Source organism: Astyanax mexicanus, chromosome 7, assembly GCF_023375975.1.
Source record: "Astyanax mexicanus isolate ESR-SI-001 chromosome 7, AstMex3_surface, whole genome shotgun sequence".
NCBI classification, from domain to species: Eukaryota; Metazoa; Chordata; class Actinopteri; order Characiformes; family Acestrorhamphidae; genus Astyanax; species Astyanax mexicanus.
This window is the reverse complement of record NC_064414.1, coordinates 17,535,545-17,561,299: the sequence shown is the minus strand read 5'-3', so window position 1 is coordinate 17,561,299 and position 25,755 is coordinate 17,535,545. Positions and strand designations below refer to the sequence as shown.

The 25,755-nt window shown below is 42.3% G+C and overlaps 1 protein-coding gene across 2 annotated transcripts in view; it reads left to right on the top strand.

The window, feature by feature from the left end:
- The window catches only part of meis1b (Meis homeobox 1 b), a 70,247-nt gene extending 49,152 nt beyond the window's left edge, over window positions 1-21,095 (top strand). The window contains exons 10-13 of one of the 2 annotated variants that reach the window (XM_007247353.4): window positions 13,865-13,923; window positions 14,897-14,986; window positions 15,560-15,653; window positions 20,288-20,412. In XM_007247353.4, the coding sequence (XP_007247415.1) occupies window positions 13,865-13,923; window positions 14,897-14,986; window positions 15,560-15,618 (208 nt within the window). In that variant the 3' untranslated portion in view covers window positions 15,619-15,653; window positions 20,288-20,412. Of the gene's footprint in view, window positions 1-13,864; window positions 13,924-14,896; window positions 14,987-15,559; window positions 15,654-20,287 lie in introns of both variants that reach the window. The other variant, XM_007247352.4, reaches the window with a different exon arrangement.
- The last annotated feature ends 4,660 nt before the right edge of the window (window positions 21,096-25,755 follow it).

The window sequence follows — 25,755 nt, the reverse complement described above, 5'->3', positions numbered from 1 at the left end:
GCCTACGCGTAACGGACGCACGTAACTCTGTGCCCGTGGACACGCCAGAGCCTGAGCCCGAGCCCGACCGGAGAGATAGGAGATGTATTAACAGCCATTACGCCAAATGTAATTTCTGACAACATAATCCGTGCCATTGTTCAATTTGGTACCTTGGAGACAATGGGCCGCTCACAATATATTTGCCTTTGGAGGATTCATTTACACAAGTGCTCTATCGGCAGGGCGCAGTCAGGATTGACACAAGGGAGTATTGTTGGGGTTATCAATTTCTGTGACCTCACAGCAACCCATGGGAGATCAATTCTTTCGGCCACATTAGGCACCGGGGAGCAGGCAGGGCGCTGCTCGGGCAGTCATGTGACCGTGTGCCCTGTTTTAACCCCGTCCCTGCGATCGCTGTTTTGTGTCGGGTGGCTTTGCGGTAGGGTTTGGCTGACGATGGAACAATAGCAGCTCAAACCAAGTGTTTATGTGTGTGTATAAGTGTGTGTGTGTGTGTATGTGTAAGTGTCTGTGTGGATGATGATGATGAGTCGGGGGTGGTTAATCTAAGGGGTATTAGCTGCTAAACCCTGCATGCTGAGATCTTTCTGCCCCCTCACATATTGTGTTGCACTGCGTGTGTGTGCCTGTCTGTGTAACTGTGCATATGTGCGTCCAAGGGAACAGGAACGTGGATACTGTCCGAGTAGAGAGAGAGAGACAGACAGAGAGGGAGAGAAAGAGAGGGATCGAGAGAAAAAAGAGAGAAAAAGAGAGAGGGAGGGAGCAGGAGACAGACACATCATGGGTTAGCAAGAGGGATCTGTTGCTCCATAGGCCTGCTGTGCACCATTGGACGTTCACCATTGGGTGTCTCCATGGCAACCCCCGGTGATGTTACCTCCTGACCCACTGATTTTAAGAGGCAATATCCTGAGCTGTTATTCTATTTATCAGGCAAGTCAAAACACAGGGCCAACACGGCTCGGAGCAGCAGAAAACAGAGTGATGAAATTCATCAAATAGAGCGAGCAACGGCAGCGTCTCTAGATAAAACCTACGCCAGCTATCCTGCGCAAACACCAGCATGATTATTGACTTACCTTTCCCGAATCGTTTAAAACAGCCACACATAATGCAGATCAGTTTTTCATTACAATCCACTCAATAGACAATAGAGAGAATAGAATATACAGTAATAGAATAGAGTATCAAGTTATCATGCACAATGTGGACATTTATCTTTGATCACTAGTGTTGTGAAACACACACACACACACACAAATCAAAATTTTCAAGTTTAAGCTCCTCAATGATTTTTTGTTACTTGGTTTGGCTGCACAAATTTTTCTCAAACTAAGTAGTATCTTTGTGTGTGCGTTCACTGTGGAGCTCTACCTCGCTCTGCCTCCAGTCTAGTTATGTCACATGATCAAAGGCTGCAACATGAATAGCTCCCTCTGTTGCTGCATGCAGGTTTTCTGCACTTTGAGTTTATTAGCTGCTATTCACAATAATATTGCAACTATTTAGATGTGTTTATTGTGAAACTAAATCAAAGTAAAACATACAATTTATCATACAGCACTACTGCATATAAGACCTCTCTATCTGTGACCTATTGACATAATATCTGTATATCATGTTATATGGTTTTATATAGATAGAGAATACATAGATAGCAGTAGAATTAAAGAAAATTGAGTGAGTCTTGGGGATAAAGAGGAAAAATAATCTATGGGGGGATAAGGGCCATTCTTAAAAACCCCATGCTCCTGCTCCTGACTTGTTAACACACATGTAGGGCTTCATTATTGATGAGGGTCCCGTGAATCGTCAGGCTGGAGATTAAATAAAAATGCTAAAGGGCGTGCGGGGCGCAGATCGCTCATGAATTATTGGCACAAAACACAGCGTGAGGGAACGCTTCCAATCTGGATTTTCATATTCAACAAAAAGAAAAGAAAAAAAAGACAGAATAGAGAAAATCTCTCTCTCTCACACACACACACACACACACACACACACACACTCACATACAGAGGCTCTGTAGCATTGTTATGCCACCATGAGACTATTTGGTTATTTGGGTTGTACTGTGCTGTAGGTGTTTAAAATCTGAATTAAAATAAAAGAGGAAAGCATACATACAGTATAAGAACACACAGAAATACAGTTTTAGTCACACCCATGTGCACAGCCTTATGCTCATGTGAGCACACCAACACACTCAGGCACGCACACACACAGATACACACACACACACACACACACAGGGCACGCATGAGTGCACATTGCTGGGCTGAAGACAGTCGAGCAGTGAGTGGAGAATGTGGATTGACTACAAGGTCTATTTTCGGCGGCTGCGATCAGGTTGATTTACTCAGATGCAGTATTCCGATATGGAAGGTACAGGCTACACACTGCAGCCACTACAGTAACTCACCCAGCAAGGAAAACAAAGCTCACATACACACAGAGAAAGAAAGACAGACAGAGAGAGAGCAAAGGAAGGAAAGAGAGAGAGGTAGAGTTTTAGTCTCTGGTGATAAGAGAGCGAGTGTTTGCTCTCAGAACGCTCCATAAAGAGCGCTGATGTGAAATCAATGGGCGGGTCATCGGGTTTCGCCGTGTCCAGTCCTCCCTTCCTGGCGGAATTTAATAATGCCCTTAAAGATGGTGTTTAAACCTCAGGGATGGATTGTTTTGTCAATAAGGCGGCTTTTATGAAAGTCTTAAAAGCATGGCGAGAAGTGTGGCGGGGCTACTTTAGAGAAACAGTGTCCGCACAAACCCCGGATCCGGTTTCTCTGACTGAGAGAGGAAGGGAGAGAGGGAGGGAGAGCGGGAGAAAGAGAAAGATAGAAGTGGGGAGGGAGAGAGAGAGGGAGAGGAATGAAGGCATGAGAGAAAGATCTTTAACATGCTTTAACAATACAAATGTAAATAATATTTTTTTCTGTACTTTTTCGATTGAAAAAGACAGAATGAGAGAATAAAAGAGAGAGAGAAAGATTAATGAAGGCAGGAGAGAAAGGAAAGAAAAAGAAACAAAGTAAAACAAGAAAGCAATGCTTAATAATACAATACAAAAGAACGGCAGAATGAAACAGGGAGAGAGACAGAAAGAGAGAATAAGGGAGAAAGAGAAGAATAAAGGCAGGAGAGAAAGGAAAGAGAAAAACTAGTTAAAAAGGGAGAGCAATGCTTACTAATACAGCATAAATGTCAATAATACTTTCTGCTGTAGTTCTTTATTTAAGAGAGAAAAAAAATAAATAGAGAGAGAGAAAGATAGAAAATAGATAGAGTAATAAAGGCAGGACAGAAAGAAACAAAGTGAATAGGGTGATTAAAAAAAAACTCTTACCATGCTTCAACAACACAATTGTAAATAACTACTGAATCGTTTTTTTTTTCAGTATTTTTTTTAATTGAGAAAGTAAGAATGAGAGAACGAAAGAGAGAGAAAGAGTAAAGAGAAATGAAGGCAGGAGAGAAAGGAAAGGGAAAGAAACAGAGTAAACAAGTAAAACAGAAGAGCAATGCTCACTAATAGCATACAAATGTAAATAATATTTCCTTCTGTAATTATTAGTTTGAGAGTGTACGAGAAAGAGAGAATGAAACACAGGTAGAGGGAGAGATAAAGAGAGAGAGAGAGAGAGAGATAAAGAGAGAGAGAGAGAGTGAGCTGAGCTGGATGACTGGCATGCTTCACCTCCTTGACAGCCGGGCCCGCCCATGCCAAAAGCAGTTGAAACTTGTTCTGAGTAAGCTATGGCTGATTGCTCCATGCTCGGAGTGTGTATTCTTTGGCAGCACTCTTTAGGCTTAGAGGGAGAACGTGACCTCTGACCCCGCCGAGTATCTCAAAGAGGTGATACACCTCTTTCTCTGTGGCTGCTGCTGCTGCAGAGCGTGTGAGAGAGAGAGTAGGTGTGCAGGTTTTGCTGTAGCACTGGTTCCGCACACTTTAAATGTGTGTTTCCCTGCTGTAACACACCCACGGCGGCTCAGGAAAGACTTGTTCATTAGCTGATTAGTTGGATTAGGTGTATGGATTAGAGCAGGGAAAACCGTGGAACGTGCTGAATGGGGGGTCCTCCTCGAGTTGCGGGGGCTTATTCAGCTCGCTCGGTTTTATTCAAGTGTAATGCTGTTTAGGTGTTTTAACACGTTGACTTTGACTAGTCACTTTGAGTGAGTCATGTGTGTGAGTGTGAGCATGCCCTTATTATATAGGTGTGTATGTATGTGTGTGCACATATTGTGCTGGTCCACAGGAACATGTTCTGGTCTGTGTGTAAGTGTGTGTATGTGTGTGTAAGTGTGTGAGCGAGCAGCTTCGTGTCGCAGCCCGTGCCCTGCAGCAGCTTTCACACAGCCGCGCTGTCAAGGTGCTTTAGCGTGAATCTCCGTGGCCTTTTGACGAAATACCATCTCACCCCGGGGTCACCCAGCCCAACAAAAGCCGTATTTACGGCGGCTCCACGCAGGCATGCCGGCCCACTCCGCTCCCTCCCGCCACCACCAGCACCACCACCTTCCCCAAAGCTGCGGGAAACTTTAGCCAGCACAGATTGATGAGCGCTGGTATTATTATTGTTTGTCTTTCTGCGCAGTTGGGCTCAGTCAGTTCTGGAGTGTTTGCTAACAATGCCATACTGGAATTTCAGCACTTGCTCAGACCTGATCTCTATCTGTGTTATGTCAACATCAGACAAGTTGGAGAGGTTCTGTGCATGTGTGTGTATGTGTGTGTATGCGTGTGTGTCACTGAGTGTACGTGTACGCATGCATCTGTTTGAGAATCTGTGTGTGTCTTTGTGTGTGTGTGTGTGTGCTTGTCTTTTTTAAAATGTCCTGACTTTCACTGATAAATCACTGTCAGATAAACTCAAAGCTGGCCAAATAACGTGAAGACCAACGAGTTAAGTTAAGCGAAGTTAGGTGAGAAAATCTACCATCTAAAAACAAGCTGTTGGGTTACTTCCACTGTATGTTTTGGTATGGTCTTCATTTGTATCCATTCATACAGTGTAGTACAAGTACCACCCTAAAGCTTTAAATTGCATTTGATTGAATCCAAGCATAAACTATAGCTCTATACACTTATAGTAAAAATAATTCTTCTATTTATATTAGTATTCACATTCCCTATAAACACCACTTACACCATCTGGTTCCTTTTGCAGCCATAAAGTACATGCCCATGCCACAACAGTACAGATACCATGTTTGACAGGTATTATTGTATCATTGCATCATGAAATGAAACAGAACTAGACAAGCTTTGTCAGATGTTTTTATCAGTATAATCTGGTCGTTCTGTTCTCAAATGTGAGGTGTAGTTTTCAACTTGAAGTAAACACTCATAAATGTACCACATTTTTGACTTGGCCTCTCCTTAAGTTGACCTTAAGTTGAAGTAGACCTCTTAACCTGTTCACACTGGGTACATTTTTTTTAACATAATGAAACCTGTTTTTTGCGTAAATGCTCTGTAAATGGGGATTAAAACTACATAGCTCTCATAAATGTCCATTTCTACCTTTTCTCTGCTCCCTGTCCACTTTTGCAACCTTTAATGCACCTCCACTACATAAGTGCTTGTTAGCAAGACAGATTAATTTGAAGTTCTTTCTAGACAATAGACAATAGACTGAATAGATAAGGATGTTCCTAGGCACACTTAAAATGGCTACATAAAGTTGCTGTGAAGAACTTACCTTGATCTGTAAGTGTTCTGCGCTGGAGAAATTGAGCCGTTCTGCCCCTGTCTGAATGCTCATTTGTTTGGTCTGCAAGCAGGGCAGTGGAGCTCTGATTGGTCAGCCTGATTTCAACATACATTTTCAGCTACATAACTCAGTAAATAGAGCAAAATGTACACAGTGTGCAAATGTGTGGACACTTTGTTGTTGTTTTTTTTTTATTTCATAGGAAATCTCAGACTTAGTGTGAACAAGCACTAGTATGCCCTCTCCTTAATAGTTACCAAGTTTACCAAGTCCCAAATTTAACCCTTTACCACTTTCATTTGTCATAAAATAATGAGAGAAGCCCAAACAGGCCACAGCTGTTAACCGTTATCAGTTATCTTTCCAAATACTTTTTAGTCTGTGAAAAGTATGCATAAGGAGAGCCTATGTAAAAAAAGTCTGTAATTTCTTGTTATTGACCTAACAAGTAGGTACAGGTCACTCCTTAACAGTTTAGATTCCCTTTTTGGTTGCAACTTAATGTAAAACATGACTTTAGTATTAAGATCCATTACAACATAACACATTTTAAGTAATCAGCAGGATGCTGGAGTATATAGTACACTATATACACCCCTGTAAAAACCTTCTATATATAATACGTAAGAGACATATGACTTCATGTCCTGGCATTGTATATAAAAACAAAGCTGTGTGTGTTCATGCTGTTGGGCGTACATGCATGCATCTGTTTGGGAGAGTATATGCATGAGTGTGTGTGTGTGTGTGTATGTGTGTATTTGAGTGATTGGGTGTATATATATATATGGATCCTTGCATCTGTTTGAGAGCGTGAATGTGTGTGTGTGTGTGTGTGTGTTTTGCACATGTGTTCGGTTGAGGAGGTGTTTCTTGCTCACGCAGTCATATTTTATCATGTGTGATGGCTTTGTGAAAGTGTGTGTGTGTGTGTGCATGTGTGTATCTAAAGGAGTGTGTGTGTGTTAAGGAACAGTACAGGGATGCAGTGAGAATTGCTTCTTTGTTTCAGGAAGGCTGTTTCTGAGCTTGGGGATGTATTGTATGTGCATGGACGACTCTGTGGCAATAAGTTGTGGGAGGATATGTATGTGTGTGTGTGTGCATATTTGTGTGTGTGTGTATGTGTGTGTGCGCGCGCGTGCATTTGTGCAGAGTCTGTGAACCATACAAGGGTACAACCCTCCCACCCCCAACCCCTCTCTCTCGCTCACTCTGTCTTACATCACACTGAGCCCCAGGCACAGCCTACATTTTTCTTCATTTCTCTCCTCTTTTTATCCCCTCTTTTGTGGAGGAATCTACACATGAAAGACAGAGGGCGGATATGCAGGGCCGCATTTGGAAATGGCAGCTACGTTTGCACTCCTTCTCCTCAGACCAGACCCCACGTTAGCCGAGGAACCCCCCTCTCCACTGTTCATTTTCATTAGGGCTTTAGATCACAGTGAAGTTCAGAGTCTCAGTTCTGAGATTTGCAGGAATAAACAAAAATGTGTGTCATTTGTTTCCCATTCTCATAATTCTTCTTGCGCGTTAACTTGTATTTAACCCTGGAGTTAATATTTAATAATAGTTATATATGACAATGATGTTCTTAGGCACACTTAAAAATGGCTACATAAAGTTGCTGTGAAGAATGTACCATTATCCCCCAGACCTTTTCTTTAATCTTCACATTAGTTGATGCTGTCCAATGAAAAACTCTCAATTTTTGTAGTTTTTTTTTTAGTTCACTACATAATTTGAACAGACAAACTGTCTCTTACACTGTGACAAAATTTCTTGATAAACAGACATAGTAGTACTTTAAAATGACCTAAAATAAACTTTTTTCCATTGACTTCCATTGAAAGTTTAGAAGGGTTTTCTATCTCCTGTAAATTTGCTGTTTTGGAGATACTTACAAGTGGTCTAAAGGGGTTTAAAATTACAGCATAACTACATACAGTTCCCATCAACTGGTATCGCTAACCAGGCTTTTCAAGGTATACAAGCCATGGTGACCCAACAGGGTTAAACCCTTAAGGTAAAGAAAAATCGTGTTAAATCGTGTTGAACCAGTTCCACTGCATACACTGCAGTCCTGCTAGGTTTTGCAATCCGTTTGCTGGCTCGGAGTATCGCTGGTCATTCAGGACAGCATACCTGTACCGTACGTGTGTGTGTGCTGGACTGGTTGCGAGACTGTGCTGCCAGGCCGGGCTGTGAATGCCCGCACTGAGAGCGAGAGATGCCGTTGCCAGGAAGGGCGCTAAAGAACCTGGTGGAGACCACCGCAGCGACGACTACGAGGAGAAGCATAAAACACGCTGCCATGCAGTCATTTCCTCTGCTTCACACTCGCCTCTAATAGGCTTTGTGCCGCCACACACAGCACTGCCAGTCTACATCACAGTCCTGCGCATTTGTGTGTGGGTGTATGTGTGTGTGTGTGTGTGTGTTTGCCCAGACAGGGAGTGCCCCCTGGCCTGAAACGCTGGCCCTGGGCACTGGGCCGCATCAAAAAGGCTCGGAGACAGGAACTGGACAAAGGTGGCACAAAGCTGAGAACTTTCCAAAGTTGTGCTTGGGATTCTGTCTCCGTCTCTTTCATTTTCATTTTCTCTCTGAGCTCGGTTCTCTCTTCTTCCTTTTTTTATATTTCTATCTCTCCCTCTCTCTCTTTCTCACACACTGCTGTTTTGAATCCTTATATTGCCCTATTTCTATCTGTCTTCCTGTCTATCTGTCTGTCTCTCTCTCTCTTTCTCTCTGGGTTGGGTGGGGAAACAGGGGAGAGCGAGCAGACTGCATGTTGCCAAGAATGACCTCATAGTCGCCAGCTCGAGGGGAGTGCAAGACCTCTCTCTCTCTCTCTCTCTCTCTCTCTTCCTCTCTCATACTCTCTCTCTCTGTCTCTCTCTCTCTCTCTCACTGAAGTACGATACTAGCTAATTACATTACCAATAGCAACAGCAACAGTGATAACAACAGTAACAACAAACATAGTTGCAATCATAGTAATATTCATACTAATAAAATGTAAATGAACGAGATGTCTCTCGCTCTTCCTCTCTCGTCTCGCTGAACCGGTTCACAGCTTCCAGAGCTGTTGTTTCTCAGTGCCAAGTGCTAATAGCGAAAGGCTAATCAGAGAAGAAGGTGATTGGGGTCTCTAAGCTAAATGCTCTCTCGGTTCACCACACTCAATCTCTCAGTCTCTCTCTCTCTCTTTTTCTCGTTCCCCTCGCTTTCACTCTCTCTTACTCCATCTCCCCGGCTGGCCAAGTGTTTATAAAGTGCGTCCCAGGGGCCCCAGGCGGCGGCCCCTGCGCTGTAAAAACCGGCTTTAGTGGCAGCTTCACAGCTCTGTTAATGGAAAGGTTTTAACTGTGTTTGGTGAGAGGAGCTGAGGCTTTGCCGGTAGTGGTGGGGAATGGAAGGTGTGTGGGGTGTGTAGGGTGGGGGTGGGGGGGTTGATGGAGTAATAGCAGTCCACCGAAACAGCGAGAGACAGAGATTAGGCCAAGCCGCTTCTACATCTGCACTGTTTTCTTTGGGCAGGGGTAGAGCTGCTGCAGAGTGGTGCAGGTAATCCCTGTAATGTTTGTGAAGAATTAGGGCCCCCCCCCCTATTCCCCCCTACAGGCACAGGGGAGTCAAAATCTCACTTTCATGGTCAAGCAGAAGAAGTGAGTGATGGACTGGCTGCTTCTAGAATCAGTGATTGGTGACGAGTGCAGGTTGGGGTTAGATAAGGTGGAGCTAATGCAGTGAAAGACAATTTATTTTAACTTATTGTTGAGACATTAAATACATTATTTGGTATTTTTTTTAATCTTCAGTGACTATTATGAATTATTTCATAATGGGATGCACGATAATGGAACTGATATCTAAATATTTTTTGCATATCAGTACATATCTACCTATCTAAGTTTTGTAAACATCACACTTGCATGCCAAAAGTCATGCCATAGCAGTATGTGAATGAATCATAAAGTGTTTCCCCAGGGGGCGGCTTGGGAATACCCATATCCAACTGTGTAAGTTGTGAAGTGTTATCTTATGAGTGAGGTTGGACACTGGCCGATATCCTCATGGCAAGGAGTTTGAGCGAAACCTGATAGTGGTTGCCTACAATAAATACATCATCAAATATTGTTTTTATTGAAATATGTGAGTTCTGATTGAGGATGTCTGAGCATACAGTGTGACGTGTGAAAAACATCTTTATACTGCACTTCAGGAAGCTGTCTACAGTGGCAAAGGTTAGAGGTAGTAATAAAGTAAGAGGAATTAATATAGTAAGTAGCACTCATCTAGGCTGGACAGTGAGCATTGGCAGGTTGTCTCTGGTCAGTTTTTTTACCTGCAGTGTCCATAAAATTGACTAAAATTCAACATTCATAACATAGTACATACTTGGTCTACTGCTATGTTATACGTCCATGTGCTGACTAAATGCGTGTTGTGTGTGCATGCGTGTGCTTGCATGCATGTGTTGGCGAGAGTGAGTGAGCGAGCGAACAAGAGAAAGAGAGAGAGAGAGGGGTGGCAAGAGTGTAAATGGAATTTGTGCAGCAAACAGCTGGACGGGTTTATTTAAACACAAGCAGGGCTGAGAGACTGACCCCGGTTTGACTCAGGAGGGGGGAGGGAGCAGTCTTGGACTTTTTGTTTTTTATGACTTTGAGCTTCAGATCAGAATAAAAGGAGCGATGCTCTTATTTCTCCACTCCGCCTGCAGGCATGCCAACATGTGACTGAAGACTACAGTAACTAATTACTTAAGTAAATGGATCTCTGGTCGAGACATGGATAATAAAGTTGACTTCACCAGAGGGGTGTGATATAGGGGGAGGTGTGTGTGTGAATTAAGGGGGGGTGTAGGGAGGTTGGATATTGATAGAGTAGAATAGAATTGGGCCTGTGCAGAAATTGCCCATGATCTCACAACACTGCTCTCTAATTAGAACGTCTCCATCCTTGTGTCAATGAAAGATCAGCCTTATGATAATTACATTTCATATGCAAACTGTTGCCACTGTCCTTTTGTCATGCAGGTTTTTTTTTTTCGTGTTTGTTTTTGTTATCGGTGCTGAAGACAAATGTATGGAGAGATTTATCATTCATCTTCTTCCTCTTCTTCTTTTTCCTCTTCTTCTACTACGGTGTAACTGATGTGCCCTTGTGTGGAATTTTAATATACATGTAAATTTAGCTGAGTGGGTTGGAATGTGATTTCATGAGTGAATTTTGTTGTCTGTAGTCATGCATACGCACACTGCACTCAGGTTAGATTTGTGGAGAGAGAGGAAAAAAAAAGAGAGACAGAAAGAGAGTGAGAGAGAGATAAGGAGAAGGGGAGAGGAGAGGAGAGCGAGGCGAATAAAAGAAGCCCTGCTGAGGAAAATGGCCTACTTCATATGCATTTAGATAGACACGCCGCGATGTAACCTTTTGTATCTCCAATCTGGATCTTTCCAGCAACGGTTATTAAATTATCCCCTAATTGGTCACGCAACAAAGGCAGCTGATGAAAAAGACAATTTCTTGCTTTTAATTGGCCATTTCACGTGCCGTTTGGGCTACACCTGGGCGTTTGTAATGAGAATGGGATATTATGAGGGCCCCGGCAGACGAGACAGCAATCAGTTCCACTCTCTGTGTATGGAGGAGTAAAGGGAGCTGTGGAAAAGTATGAACAAACACACACTTTTTGGTGAAGGAGGAGGCAAGTTGGAGGGAGGAGGCGTGAAGGCCGGGCTTCTTTTTCGTGCCTCATTTGACTCATAAGTGGCTTTAATTCAGTCATTTTTCTAAGCTCTGTCTTTTTTTTCCTTCCCCCTTCACCCTCTGTTCCTTTCACCCGACTTCAGAGGTGCCACCGGTGGCGTTTTGCTCCAAAATAGGCACCCATTGTCCAGGGCCTGGGCTGAATAGCGCCCTTCATTGTGTGCTGATGGGAAGTTGAAACTGAACAGGCCGTAAACGCGGTCCTGTGGCACGGCGGGGTCGAGCGGAGGTGAACTTCTTACTCCTAATGGAGTAATGGCGGCTCAAGCTCACCACTCACACTCTATCTCTTGGTTTCTCTCGTCTTCTGTTTTCTCTCTCCTTCACCCTCTCTCTGTACGAACCCCCTTTTTTAAACAGTTTGCCTACTGCACAGAGCAGAGCAGGATCATTCTTTCTCTTCACAACTCCTTTAGCCAGCCCCCCTCCCCTTTAACTTCCCTCCCTTGCTTTACTTACCCGCCCTCGTTCCTTTGCTCCCTCTCTTTCTTTCTCTCTCTCTCTCACTCTTTTTCTCCCTCCCCCTGCCTGGTATTGTGTAGCACTTGTCCTTTGTTCCAGTCTTCTGGAGCATCTGGCCTTAGATATGGCGAAGGAAGATTTAGATACCTTAAAAAAATACTCCCATGCAAAATGAACAGTCCAAGCCAAGTAGTTTCTTCAGATTGACAGGAAGATAGACAGACAGACAGACAAAAAGAGACAGAGAGAAGGATACAGAGGGTGGGAGAAGTGAAGAAAACATGAACGGCAGAGGTCAGCAGATAGACGGTGCTGACCCGCCTCTGACCCTGGATCCAGAGATGCAGGCAGAGAAGGGAAGGCAATAAAAGGAATGCCTAGGCCACGACTCCCCCTGCTCCCCGCGCTGGTGCTGATGATAAAACTCCAGACATTCCCTCATTTGATGGTGCACTGCCATGTTGCTACATTCCTCCCCTGCTTCCTTTTTCATAGGTTTTAAGGTGATGTTTGGTGTCGGCAAGCGATACCGGTGATAACTGTAAAAAACAGACGACTCTGAAGTCATGCGAGATCCTCTTGTAGCATAAAAGCATTAAAGGTCCCATTAACAGGTTCTCCATCATTGGGAGTAGAAGAAGTAAGAGTAGAAGGATCCAACTTTAGGTTTATACCTTTTACACACACACACACATATTTTAGCAGTAATAATTATAATTGAAGCATCATGTCATATATTAGTTCTATAAATGACCATTGCCTTTGCCACAGAACCTTTTAGTAATCACTCAGTGGATTTGCATTTATTGCATTAAATGTTTAAAGGAACCAAGAAACCAGGAGACTTCAAATTGTGGTAGCATCCAAGCAGATGAGCACAACACTAATCTTGAAACTACTTTCTAGCTATATCTCTCCACCCCTGACCCTGCTGAAAAGAGTGGCCTGGCTATTGTTTCCTTAAAAGTCTACTAATTCCCCCCTCAAAGGACGAAATGGAAGTGTCCAACTGTGGCAACAGCAGGGGGACATAAATCAAGTTGGAACCCCTGAGCTTGCTCTCCTGGAGGTCACTGGGGTCAGGGGGTCAACCCTGAAGTTTTAAGCTAAGTAGGAGAGCAGTGGTGCTGGATTTAGGAACGGCAAAGCAAAGGGGTAGCCAATGTGTGCCACAGACTTTTAATTCCCATACAAATGTTACATTTGTTAAGAATAGAGTTAAGGCTCAGACTCTGCAGTAAACTTTTAGTAAACTGATCATTTAAGTTCAGTTTTCTTTGTGAAGAAGCTAAAATAGAATCTGCCTCATGCTTTTTAACAAAGTGACATTGGTCTTCTGCTAGAACATTTCCTACATACCATTGCAAACTGTGACACATGCCAGCTATGTACTCCTCAACGCGTGAATCTGTTCCCCTGTAAGGAACTGAAGTAATGACAGAAAGTAAAAAAAATGAAGAAAAACATGACATGTCTCTAAAACATGCAGAGAAACAGAGGAGGGCCATTTGGTGGATTAGCTGTATTTACTTTCGTGAGGTGGTGTATGTTGAGGCCGTACAAGTTTGTACAAGCCGTTAAGCTTTGTGAGTTCAGTATACGTTTCTCTGTTGGTGGTGATTTCACCACGACACTCCCTTCTCTCCCACCTGAGGACTTAAAGGAAAATAATCCTCCTCTTTCACCTTTCTCGGTTAGCTGCCCGGGCTGGTCTGGACAGTTTTAGGCTGGGCTTTCAACAGTGTGTTTGTGGGTATCATGCGCAACACAATAAATTTGCGGACCCCTAACGTACACCCTGCAGTGTACCAGGCATACTTTTTGACAGCTGTCAGATTCTTACTCAACTAACTGTGCCGCATTTTCTTTTTTCTTCTTTTTGTGTCTTCCAGGTTCATTAACGCAAGAAGAAGAATAGTGCAGCCAATGATCGACCAGTCCAACCGAGCAGGCAAGTCCCCTATAGTAACTGTGTTCAAGTCGCGCAGGCGAAAGCCCTCCTCCTGCCATGCACCCGGAGGCACGCCCGCCGGTAAATACGCTGCCCAGCCTGGATGTCAGGAGTGATTGACCACTAAAATCCATCCAATTAACCCAAAGCACTAATCACGCTGACTCAGGCCACCATATAACGGCCTTAAAAGAAAAAGCAAAGGAGCAAATAGAAGAAATCGATTAAACTATTGAAACCGTAACAACGGCTGAGATGTCAGAACCTAAATTACTGCTTCTCTGCCTGATCTAAACCTTGTTTGAGTCAAACTGAAGAAAATTACAATCTAATAAAGTGGAGTCAAATTAAAGGGGATGATATTAATCCAATGTTTTGTGAATTTGTTTTGCTTCACCCCTTTTTGCAATGAGCGGTCCCCCAACCCCCCCCCCCCCCCCCCGGTGCATGGCTTGTTGTGGACTGCTTTAAAGTTTATTACCTGTAATGGGGTTCAAAGGGCAGAGGTGCATTAGGGGACTCAGGCAAGTTCAAAGGCATTCATTCAGCGTAAAGCTCAGCTCAGCTGTTGTTTTTAAACTGAATGAGTGCCCTGTCCTGTCCTCCTTAAACTGCATAAACTTATGGTAAGTATAACATGTTACGTAGTTCACAAGGTGTATAAATGTATTTCTAGCTTTTTCTTTTCTTTTTGGTTAAATCTTAATGCATTAGGTTGACTGTGTTTGTGTTGTCAGTGCTTCAGAATGCAACACAGCTTCTTAAATATCATCTGTTAAATTTCTTGGAGGATTTGTTCCATGCTAAGTTCTTTAAATTTAATTTGATATGTATGAAGCGTAATCGCTTACGACAGTGAGGGAGCTAAGAAGCATTAGTCCATGTGTCCGTTACCAGATGATGTTAAGCGAAGGAAACTTAATTAAAAGCACTAATTGACCACTGTCCTGTGCCCTCCCCCGTCCTCCTACAGTAAGTCAAGGAGCTCCCTACAACCCAGATGGTCAGCCCATGGGAGGCTTCGTGATGGACGGCCAGCAGCACATGGGAATCAGACCACCTGGTAAGACCTTGGCGTGTCTCTTTCTCCTCCGCCATCGCCCACCTTCCCACCAAGCCCCCCTCTTCTACTCCCTCACTACTGCCAAACTCTCCAGTCTGGCTGGGAGGGGATAGTCTATTCCCTCAGTAGCACAGGTGTAGCACATCACATTACTCTTACCCTTACCCTTGCTCTCCCCCCCCTCTCTCTTTTTCTCTTCTTAAGCCCTGATGCTCAGGCCCTACAGTCTCGAGTGTCTCATCCCCTTTTCCTAGAATTCCCTCCCATCTCTCAGTGTCCCTGAGCCTCCTCTACAACTCCTGGTCATCGTCTTATCCCCCCTCCCTCTGCCCATTCTACCTCTGAGCATAAGCTATAGGATTTGGTCAAAGCCAGAGTACTTTCTGACCCAGCCATTGATCATATTGTTTACTTTGGCTTTTGCTTATTTTGTCTGTCTTATACTGTTTTCTTATCTTAACTTTCATCAATGTGGGATTTGTACTGTACTTGATTCCTGTCTTGCTCTCCTAAGTCTTGGTCTGATTTTCTCATTTTCTGGCATTCTTCTCCGATTGTTCTCTCTTCTTCCAGGGCCTATGAGTGGGATGGGCATGAATATGGGCATGGAGGGACAGTGGCACTACATGTAACCTTCTAGTTAACCAATCGCAAAGCAATGGGGGAAGTAAGTACAAAACCAGGGCTTTCAATTCTTTTTTTTCTCTTTTTTTCAAAATCTAACCTTTTCCCAAAGTGAGGTTTGGGGGTGGCACTTACACACATTTCATTTTGGTGGTTCACATGCATCACTTTAACAGACTCCAATACTAACAATACTAGTGCTTCAGCAGGTGCAATTAAAAGAAGGTCTGCTGGAGAATCTGCCACTGCTGATCTGTGCACATTAGCAGTGTCGGCTTTCCTTTCCTGTGTGTTGTCTTGCTCAGTTTACTGGCCACAAGACTAAACAGTGCACAACCATACTGGAGGAAAAAATGGAGAAGACTGATGAGAAAGAAAAGAGAGGGAGGGAGGGAAGGAGGCTGGTTCAGGGAATGGCGAGTTGAAGGTGGGGGGATTGAGGTTGAGGTTTTGGACGAAGGCGGGAGGGGAGGGGGGTGGATGGGTAGGTGGGTGTGTGTGAGGGGGGGTGGCTGGTGGGACGTTTCCATAGCAACAGACTGATTGGCGAAATGTAAGCAGGCTACAGCAGTGCAGCGAGAGGAAAGTGCATGTCCCCAACGTGTCATAAATCTGCCTCTCTGCAGCTGATGCATGAGTTCCGTTAATACACTAACCTGCACGGCAGCACACCATCACGGGCTTGCGAGCCCCTCGGCCAAAACCTGCAGCCGGGTCTTTTCAAGAAAATCAAGAAAGCGCTCTTAGCATGGAGCTGTTGTTTAAAAGGTAGAGGTGTTTCCATCGATCCTGACTCGGCCCGCCGTTTTCCAGTCTGCCTGTCCTAATAGGATTACCTATGGCGAAGGGAGGGGAAGTGAAGGAGTGCAAAATGGAGGTGTGCTCAGCAGGGTACGCAGCTTAGCCTGGCCTAATTGACTATATCCAAATTAAATATGCCATCACAAGCACTGTGACAAATGGATTTGACTTATTCAGTATGCGAAAATAGAGACCATTAATGCGGCCATGCGCAGAAAGAATGCTTCAGTTGTCCAAAATATTCCTTCGTCTTAAACCAAGAAAAACATTACGATAACGTAGTGCTCGCTATTTAAATGCTTCCATCCAGGCTGGTTGTCACCATGAGTGTATGTGTAAGAGTCAGCAGCATGTGTGTGTGCGTCTGTGTGAAAACACAGTGAGTGTTTCCTCGTGTCCAAACGCTGGCGTTCCAGCAGCTGCCATAGTTCCCAGAAGACTGGCGAGCAACCTGCTTTAAACAGCCTCAATTTGCTTGCTGAATTCTGTAATTGGGCCGTGTGTGGAATCTCAGATGAGATGGGTTGAGGGAAGAGAGAAAGATAGAGCGAGAAAGAGTGAGAGAGTAAAGGAAGAGAAAGAGAAGCAGAGTGTGACAGAAATATGTCGCTGCAGTTGAGAATGCCTGGTCTTTATGGCTTCATCACTAAAAATTCCTAGCTTGTCTAATTTAAATATTGTTACTTTAGTTTCTAGGTCAATTAAATGTAAGGGATATGTTTTATACTTCATGACCAATTAAATTAATAGGTTATTACAAAAAAAAGTTATCTTATTTGATTAAGAGAGCAAGGGTTCATTATTTCTTATAAGCAATTTTCATTAGTTGGAGAATTTTCCTTAAGGCAAGATTAAGCAGTTATTTGCCAGGGAGTCCCGAGACCTGAAATTAAGGTGTTCCTAGCAGTCACACTGCAACATTACTTAAAACCAAAGCCAATTAAACCTACTTAGTGAGAGCGTTATGCTTTCTACCCGTGATTATAGAGCTTATGGGTCTTGGAAACAATACACCTGTCAGTGCGAATCCAGCCTGGCTACTCAAGCAGAAGAAGGGGGAGCTGAAGGAATGGCCGTTTTATGTCTACTCCCCCTCCGCACTGTCCTTTGTGGTACTCCAACGAAATTAGCCAAGGGTGGCCCATATTTGGAAATTACAATTTCAAAACAATGGTGATCAGAGAAAGCATTAATTAAAGACACATAGAAAAAATGTTGAACTCCCCTCCCCCACCCGGGTCCAGATGCCGCTGGTATGCTTTGGTGAGCTCGCCTGGTAACCCTGGCTCTGCTGGAGATCCCTTTGTCTGCGATTTCATTCCTCCCAATTATTAAGCAGAAGTTTGTTAACCTTCCACTGGGTCAAGACCTACCCCCCTCCCACTCTTTGCCGGCCTGAACTTTTACTTTTAAGTAACTGAAGAAAAAAAACTGAAGGAAGATCCTTGGGGATTTGGCTCTCACATTGCCTTTGCAGATATCCCCTGTTGATTTAGTCCCGTGGTACTGCAGAAATGATTCAGCAAATGGCTCAATGTATTGATTGGCTTATTAAAAGAAAAAAAATGCAATTTGCGACACGTGCCCTTTTCTCGACCCGAGGCGTTCCTCTCTTTCTGATACGCCGGATGTTTTCCATTTGCCTGATAGTTGCAAAACAGTGTTAAAAGGCTAAAATCAAATGCAACTGATGACCCCAGAAAAGCTTAGGTCGTGCCTGTAAGTGCTAAACAGCTCTGCCCAACACACACACACACACATTTAGAGAGGAAGGCTAATACACAGCCATTCAGAAGCTGTTAAGTGAGCAGTGTTGGTAAATGAAATAATGAGTGAACGCTTCAGCTCTTTGGTGTATGGGCCGTGGGTTTCACGCGGCTGCTTTGGGGCCAGTGGCCTTTATGCTAGTGGCACACTCACGCCTGCACAGGTGAAGCCTCTCAAGTGACAGCCTTTTGTGGATTTTCACCTTTCTTCTTTAATTTGAGCACAATGGCTCTGTTTCTCAGCGGCAGTTTCTGCGTGAGCCGCAGACCTTTGCCTATTGTGTTTAAAGAGAGATAAGTGGAGGCGGCACGAGGCATAAAAGGATGGCTTATTTTACCTCATTTGTCATTGTTATGAACTCTTCTGGCGAAAGCTTGACGTCTGAAGACTTGGCTCGTGCTCCAAACAGCAATGCGTTAATGTGCGTTCCTGTGAAGCTCAACGTAGCATGAAACCTGAGGAAGCTTTTTCTTTTGTGTTTGCAATCTCTTGCTTCGCTTGCATGCAATGCTATAGTCTTCTGTAGACATGATTTACAATATTTTTTGATTGAAAACAAATATCACCACAATGTTTATCACATACTTATAAATATCTCATTCATCGCTCCTCAAGAAAGTGCTGACATTTTTTACAATGTTCCAGGTAGACATCCATATTGACAGAGCATGTGAGAACTTCATTTGCTAGTCTATTAGGAAATCCCATTGGGGAAAGTAATTATATAGATTTGTCCTGTGTATTTATTCCTCTTTAAGGTTAATATAAGATTAACAGATCAGGTAGAACAACAGATACATGCCGTCCTTCGGCCTGACCTTAGTGAAGGGCAGTCTTCCAGTTGAGTGGGCCGGTGTGATTGTGGCTCAGGCCGGGCCGGATGGATACTGCACTGGGGACGGCTCCCTGGTGCAGGCAGAAGAGGCAGAGTGCTGTGCTACAACCAGTGAGCCAGTCCCTGGAGACCCACACCCACTGTGTGAACCCTTTCATTCTGCTGCCCTTGTTCGTGTTGGAGGACAGCTTTTGCTACAGCACTGCTCTTGTGATAGCCCACTACAATCATGAAGTGCAGATCACATTTCTGAGATTGCATTCATTAATTAAATATGTATTAAATTTAACATAGGCCATAAACGCTGCGGTTATCCGGAGAGATAACAGGACAAGTCTGTAGTGATGGATATTATAGTGGCGAAATTTAATCAGAAGATCATATTATCAGTGGCTGTCACATTTGTTCTTGTCGGTAGGAAGAGTGGGAATTTTACAAGTTTTATGTGCAGTGCTGTTTCACAGAAACAAAGTCCATTTTTTTCATTTTGCCACACTGAAACACACACATACAAACAAAACAAGAAGATTCAGACCTTAATAGTTTTAATATTATAGCAAACACAATTAACATCACTTTTTAACATCTAACCATCACATTAGCCCTAATATTTAGGCTATATGGACATATATCTGTATATTTAAAAAAATAATCATTTTTAATCAATTTTCAGTTACACACTACTCCCTCTGTAGTGTACAATGCAAGTCACAATATTATGGGTTCTGAATCTTAACAAAGCATTATATATTTTAATAGTAATAATATTTTTGTATGTAATAATTTGTTTTGTAAACTGATATCTAGTGCTATCTGAGTCTAGATGTTGTAGCTTTATGACTTATATAATTCCGTAAATTGGAAGCAATGAGTTATTTGAGATTCAGCCAGAAACATACATGTGATGTCAGCAATTTCATAAAGCTCATTTTTCTCACCCAATCTCCAACTTGGATAGCGTCTTCAAAAAGCTCTATTTTCAGTGGCCAAAAGTGACATTTTTCATGTGGCTTTAAAAATGTCTGGTTACAAGTGGACACTCTGGTCCTAACGTTTACATTAACATTGAACTGAACTCCAGACAATCTGTTTGGTATATAAGGTGTACTTATAATTGTAATGCTAGGAAATTGGATTTTTAGTCATGTACTTAGCCCAGTTGCTTCTCTGATAATCTATTTCCAGTCATGTTTTAATGTAAGTAGAGATATAATGCCTTGTCTTAAGTGTTTAAAACTGAATTTCACTTACTGATCCCTCTCTACTTCCCGCAGGACTGCAGGGCATGCCAGGGGACTACCTGTGTCACAGCGGCACGATGGCCATGGGCATGGTCCAGCCAGCCTACGGCGGCCCCCAGCTCCCCCACCACTCTGGCCAGCTGCGGCCTGGGCCTCCCATGCGTTCCTACATTCCTGGACACCCCCAGCACTCAGCAATGTTGATGCATGGAGGACCACCCCACCCTGCCATGCCCATGTCAGCCTCAAGCCCCCCTATGCTTCCCCCAGGAGACCCCACCATGGGCGGACAAGTCATGGACATCCACGCCCAGTAGTTTGCTACAACAAACGGACCCTCGATACGGCCGTGCTCGAGACAGGGAACTGCGATTGGTTTGTTTCTGGTGCTCATCCGGCAACTATTATGTGCTGACTCTGCTGCAGAAACTGAAGAGCTCTGTTCTTAAGCATGAACTGGGTTTAAGAAAGGAGCCAGCCTCTGCGCACCATGGGACACTCACAATGGATGTGCCCTACACAAAGAGAGGAGATCAAACCAAGAGAAAGAGAAAGATTGAAATTATTACTATATCAACTCCTAAAGGGGGAGGGAGGAGGCGAATCTGTATACTGTTGTAAAATTTTGGACTCATATGAGAACTGGGAATTAAGTATTGTAAATGCTATCGTATTGTTCTGCATATTATGTTGTTTCTAATAGATTTTTTTTAAAAAAGGATGTGAACTTTTTTCTTTCCACACTATGTGTGTGCCATCTCCATAGACTTTTGACCTCCTCCCTAAATCACCTTGCGTTTAAAAGGAAAAAAATATGTGAATAAATCAATAATTGGTTGAATTTGTTAATCCGGACCATTTTTTCTGCTTTGAGGGGTTGGGGGGAGGGGGGGGGGTGGTATGTAAACGTTATTTACACTACATCTTGCTTAATAATGTACTGACTAGAGAAGATTTGTGTATGTGTTTGTGTGGTTGTGTGCGTGCAAGTGTGTATGTCTTCAGCTTATATGGGGTGGAATTTTTCAACTATTTTTCATTTAGTTTTTTTAAGAACTGCACTCAGAAATAGGTCATATCTCATACCTTCCATGCCCTGACGTTTAAAGTGAAATACTATGAAATGTTATGAAATTAACTATAAATTATAAAATTATAGATAATTTAATTTGAGTAGCAATACTACATTTCCAAAAAAAAAAAAGGTTAAACTAAGTCTATATAACAGATCCCAAAACAAAAACTCACAGCCAGCCTATAGCCTAGCCTATGAATATGTACACATGATATACAGATTTATATGTAGTTTGGTATAGGTTGTCACTATTTGGCTTCTTAATAAAGCACCTTATAGCCATTGTAGGGTGTGTAGTTAGTTTGCTACTTATCTGTTTGCGTGCTGGCTCATATAAAGTGCTTGATAAAACTGCATTTCGAGTAAAGCAATGTGTATTTTAGTTTTGCAGTTTATTTAAGAGCACACTGATATGAAGTTTAAAGCACAGTCTTGTGATCCACAACAACCTCACGTCTATGTGGTGGATCACCTGAAACACTCACCTTGACTCACAGGCTGGAGTCCTTTCCCGAAGAGGTGGGTGGACGGATAAAGAGGAAATTATCCCCCCTTTTAGCATTAAAATTAAATTGGATAAAACTAAAAAATAGTTAAATGGGAAGATTAGTTCCCCCCACGCCTTCCCGCCTCAAACGCGCGTAAAGGCGGCTGTTGTGTCCCGGATGTGCCACCCTACTTCTCTTACACCAGACGAATGGAGACTCGGAAAAAAAACAGTCGTATTTAAAGTTAACCAGAGGGTTTAAATGAAGGAATTGTCTTTTGTAAAGGGTGGACAAAATGTCCTCCGAGCTGCTGGTGCAGAGTGTAAACTCTCAGGATAAATCAGCGGCTCTTTTCACCGCCCGCTCCGGAGCTAACGGCTAACAGTGGCTGTTGTGTGAGTGTTTTTATGGCCTTCTCCCCCTTTTTCTCAATGTTTTACTTCGTAGCGCAACACGGCCGACGTTTTAATCACAGCAGCTCAGTGTGTCTCTGTGTGTGTGTGTGTCCACAGCTCGTCAGATGTGAATTCCTGAGCCGCTCTCCGCTCGGCGCTCCGGAGACGGTGGAGATAAATCCCATGTTTGACTGCCATCTTTAGGGGATCTGTGAAACTGTCCTTCAGGGGACCCGTTCACTAAAGCCGAAAAACCCCGCGTTTAATCTCCAAATTAACATCTATATAAGATCACGAACGCAAAAAAAATGTTCAGAGAATTAAAAGGGCAAAAATCCGAAACATCGATTAATTGTTTATTAATTCGATCTAAATCAGAGTGTGCTCTCAATAAACACTGCTTGAATTTTCTTTAATAAACTGTAATAAGATAAAGAATGCATGTGTTTTATCTACTCCGTTTATCTTAATAGAAAATTATCCTGCAATATCTTTGTTTTTAAGGCGTATAAAGAAAGAGATATTTAATGATCACGTGTCTCTCCTACTCGTCAGTGTAAACTCGGCAGACTTTCAGACACTTCCCCACGTTGAGGGTGTTTTTACGATCCCTGAAATATCAGTGAAGTGACTGAGAAATTAAAACGTGTTAAATGCGTTTAAAATCGCGCGTTAAACCATTTTATACTGTCGTATATATACTGTTTATAATAAATGACTGTTCCGCCCGCTGATCTCAGACCGAGCGGACTGAACAGGGCAGATGATTTAACTGCAGGTCGGGTTGTTTGAGCAGCTGTTATCAGGGGGTCTTTTTTGGTTTTATTAAAACGCGACGTCCCGCCACCGAGGAAAAAAATCTTCAGTTCAGACTCGATCTAAATTCACCTGTGTGTAAAACAGCGAATGTGAGAAGTACGATGAACACTTTGTTCTATTGTTTTTTGCTTTATGTTTTATTTACTTAATTTATGGACTTAATTTCTGTTAAATCCACAACGCTACTACTACTAGTACTGCTACTAGTAGTAGTAGTAGTAATAATAATAATAATAATAATAATAATAATAATAATAATAATAATAATAATAGTATTAATATAATTAGTATGTAAACTGGGGCAATATAATTATTAATACATCGACAACAATAATTAATAATAATAATAATAATAATAATAATAATAATAATAATTTGTTGGGTGATTATCATACCACTAATATTAATTAAAAAACAGCAACTATTATTATTATTGTTATATTAATATTCCTGTGTATTTTTGGACGTTATTTTTTTAAATAGTTTTGTTCGTTTTTTCTTAATATAATTAAAAAAGGCTCTTCCACTTCCATCGAAACTTTCATTGTAATTAAATAGTAAAAAGTAGTTTTGACATAAACAATCTTCGTTGTTCCTCAAAATATCTGAAATATCTGAAAGTTCAAAAACTGAAAATATTGTAGAGTTTATTCATGTGTCATTTGGAGCATTTCTATTGACTATAATGGGCATTTAAACATAATAGAAAGATTAACTGCCAAATACGAAAAGTTAAACGGACAAATTAAAAATGTCAAAAATAAAGATATGTTTTTTGCGATTTGCGGTATGATTTTATATCAACATGCTTGCTTTTTTTAAGTTCACTTTACGTTTTGGCTAGAATTGTTTTTTAATAATATTTTATTTACTTACAAACACATTTAAAAACATATTAACTTTAAACGATTTAAGTTTAAATTATTATTCTTTTCTGCATGATGTTCATTTAACTACGCTTGATAATAAAACAGTAGTGTGTTCAGATAATCCACACATATGGAGATGAATTTCGAGCTGTGTGTTAAATTACACCGTGAACACACCAGTGATTTATTACTGAGCGCTTAGACCAGCATTACGCACTTTACCCTGTTTCACATTCAGACACAAAAACACAGCAGTGTTTATTTATAATGATTTAATACAGACTGTCTCAAACACTCTGTTCACACCGGTCTTTGAGCTTCGCGTGGAGCTAATTTAGTGAGATCAGTCCTTAAATAGAAATGTTTCATACAGAATGCAGTAGTGTTAGTGAGCATATGTTTTTTAGACGATTTGGTGATGCACTTAAAAGGAGACCCCTGGAATTTTACTATTAAACAGATTTAAGTTAAAAATGACAGTAAGGTAAAAGGCTCAGAGTGCAGTTCTGGACACTGAACTGGTCAGGGTTGTTCCTTTAAGCTTGGTGAGGATGAGAGCAGAGCTGTTAGCCCCTGGCTCTGCTGGAGAGAGTACCCACCATCCCCTGCGCCTCCATTTATCACTGTCACCACACAATGATGCCCCTCGCAGCTCCTTATTGATGTTTGTAATTGCATTAGCTCATAAGGGAGGTGATCAATGAGAGCAGGCTGCTGGGCCAGCGCACACCATCTCCACCAGCACAGCACACACTCCCTCAGCCTAGGCTTTATTGGAAATAATAGAGCTTTAATCTGCAGCTCTGAGAGAAAGAGAGAGAGAGGGTGAGATGAGTCAAAGTTAAAGAAACTAATGTAAACGGCGGCAAGGCAGGCTTGTGTTACATTTTTTTACGGGATATTTGTTTGCTCACAACTACATTTCTGTGGTCTCTTAATTCAAGGCTCAGCGTCAACAAGTTATGAGATCAGGTTTCACCTTTAATAATAGAGGGAGAGGGTGGGAGTTAGTGACGTCTCCGATCCTTATGAGTGCACTTTGACATATAGCAGTGCTGACATACACACACAAACACGTACACTCTCGCGCGTGCGCATGCGCACTGCTAATGAACATGTAAAGGTGGGTGAAATGCATGAGCGCACCTTGTGAACACTACTACTATTTTAATACTATTGTAAAAAGATTTAATAGTTGCCCACACTTTATATTCCTTGTGATAATGTACAGTGAACTATCTGAGATTCATCTCAGCTTTGGTTGTTGGTCAGAAGAAGCTCTGCTGAACTGCAGTATAATGAATAAACACACCGTAATATAACAGTAACATTCCATTTGGGATATACATAAATGCAAAATACAATATATACAGAAATAGTAAAATTCAGATGTAAATATTTGATGACGATTTTTTTGTTTAAACAATATCGATATTATTCCGATGTGCACCGTACATTTTATATTTCTATACCGTACATTCTCTCTCTATCTCTCTCTTTCTCTGTTTCTCTCTCTTTCTCTGAAGGTCATGCTGCTGGTGGAGCCTCAGATATCAGGCTGTTCTCTCCTCACCCGCAGAGATCTTTTCCACTCACCGTGTTGGGTTCGTCTGTAACGAGAGAGATAGAGAAAGAGAGAGGGGGGGCGGTGGCAACCTCAGCTTCACCTCTACAGCTGTCCGATACGCTTCTGTTTAGACTCTCTCTTTATATCTCTACTCATTATAATAAAAAACTATACATTATAATAAAGCATTTGTTGTAATCAGAAAAGAAACATTGATAGATAGATAGATAGATAGATAGATAGATAGATAGATAGATAGATAGATAGATAGATAGATAGATAGATAGA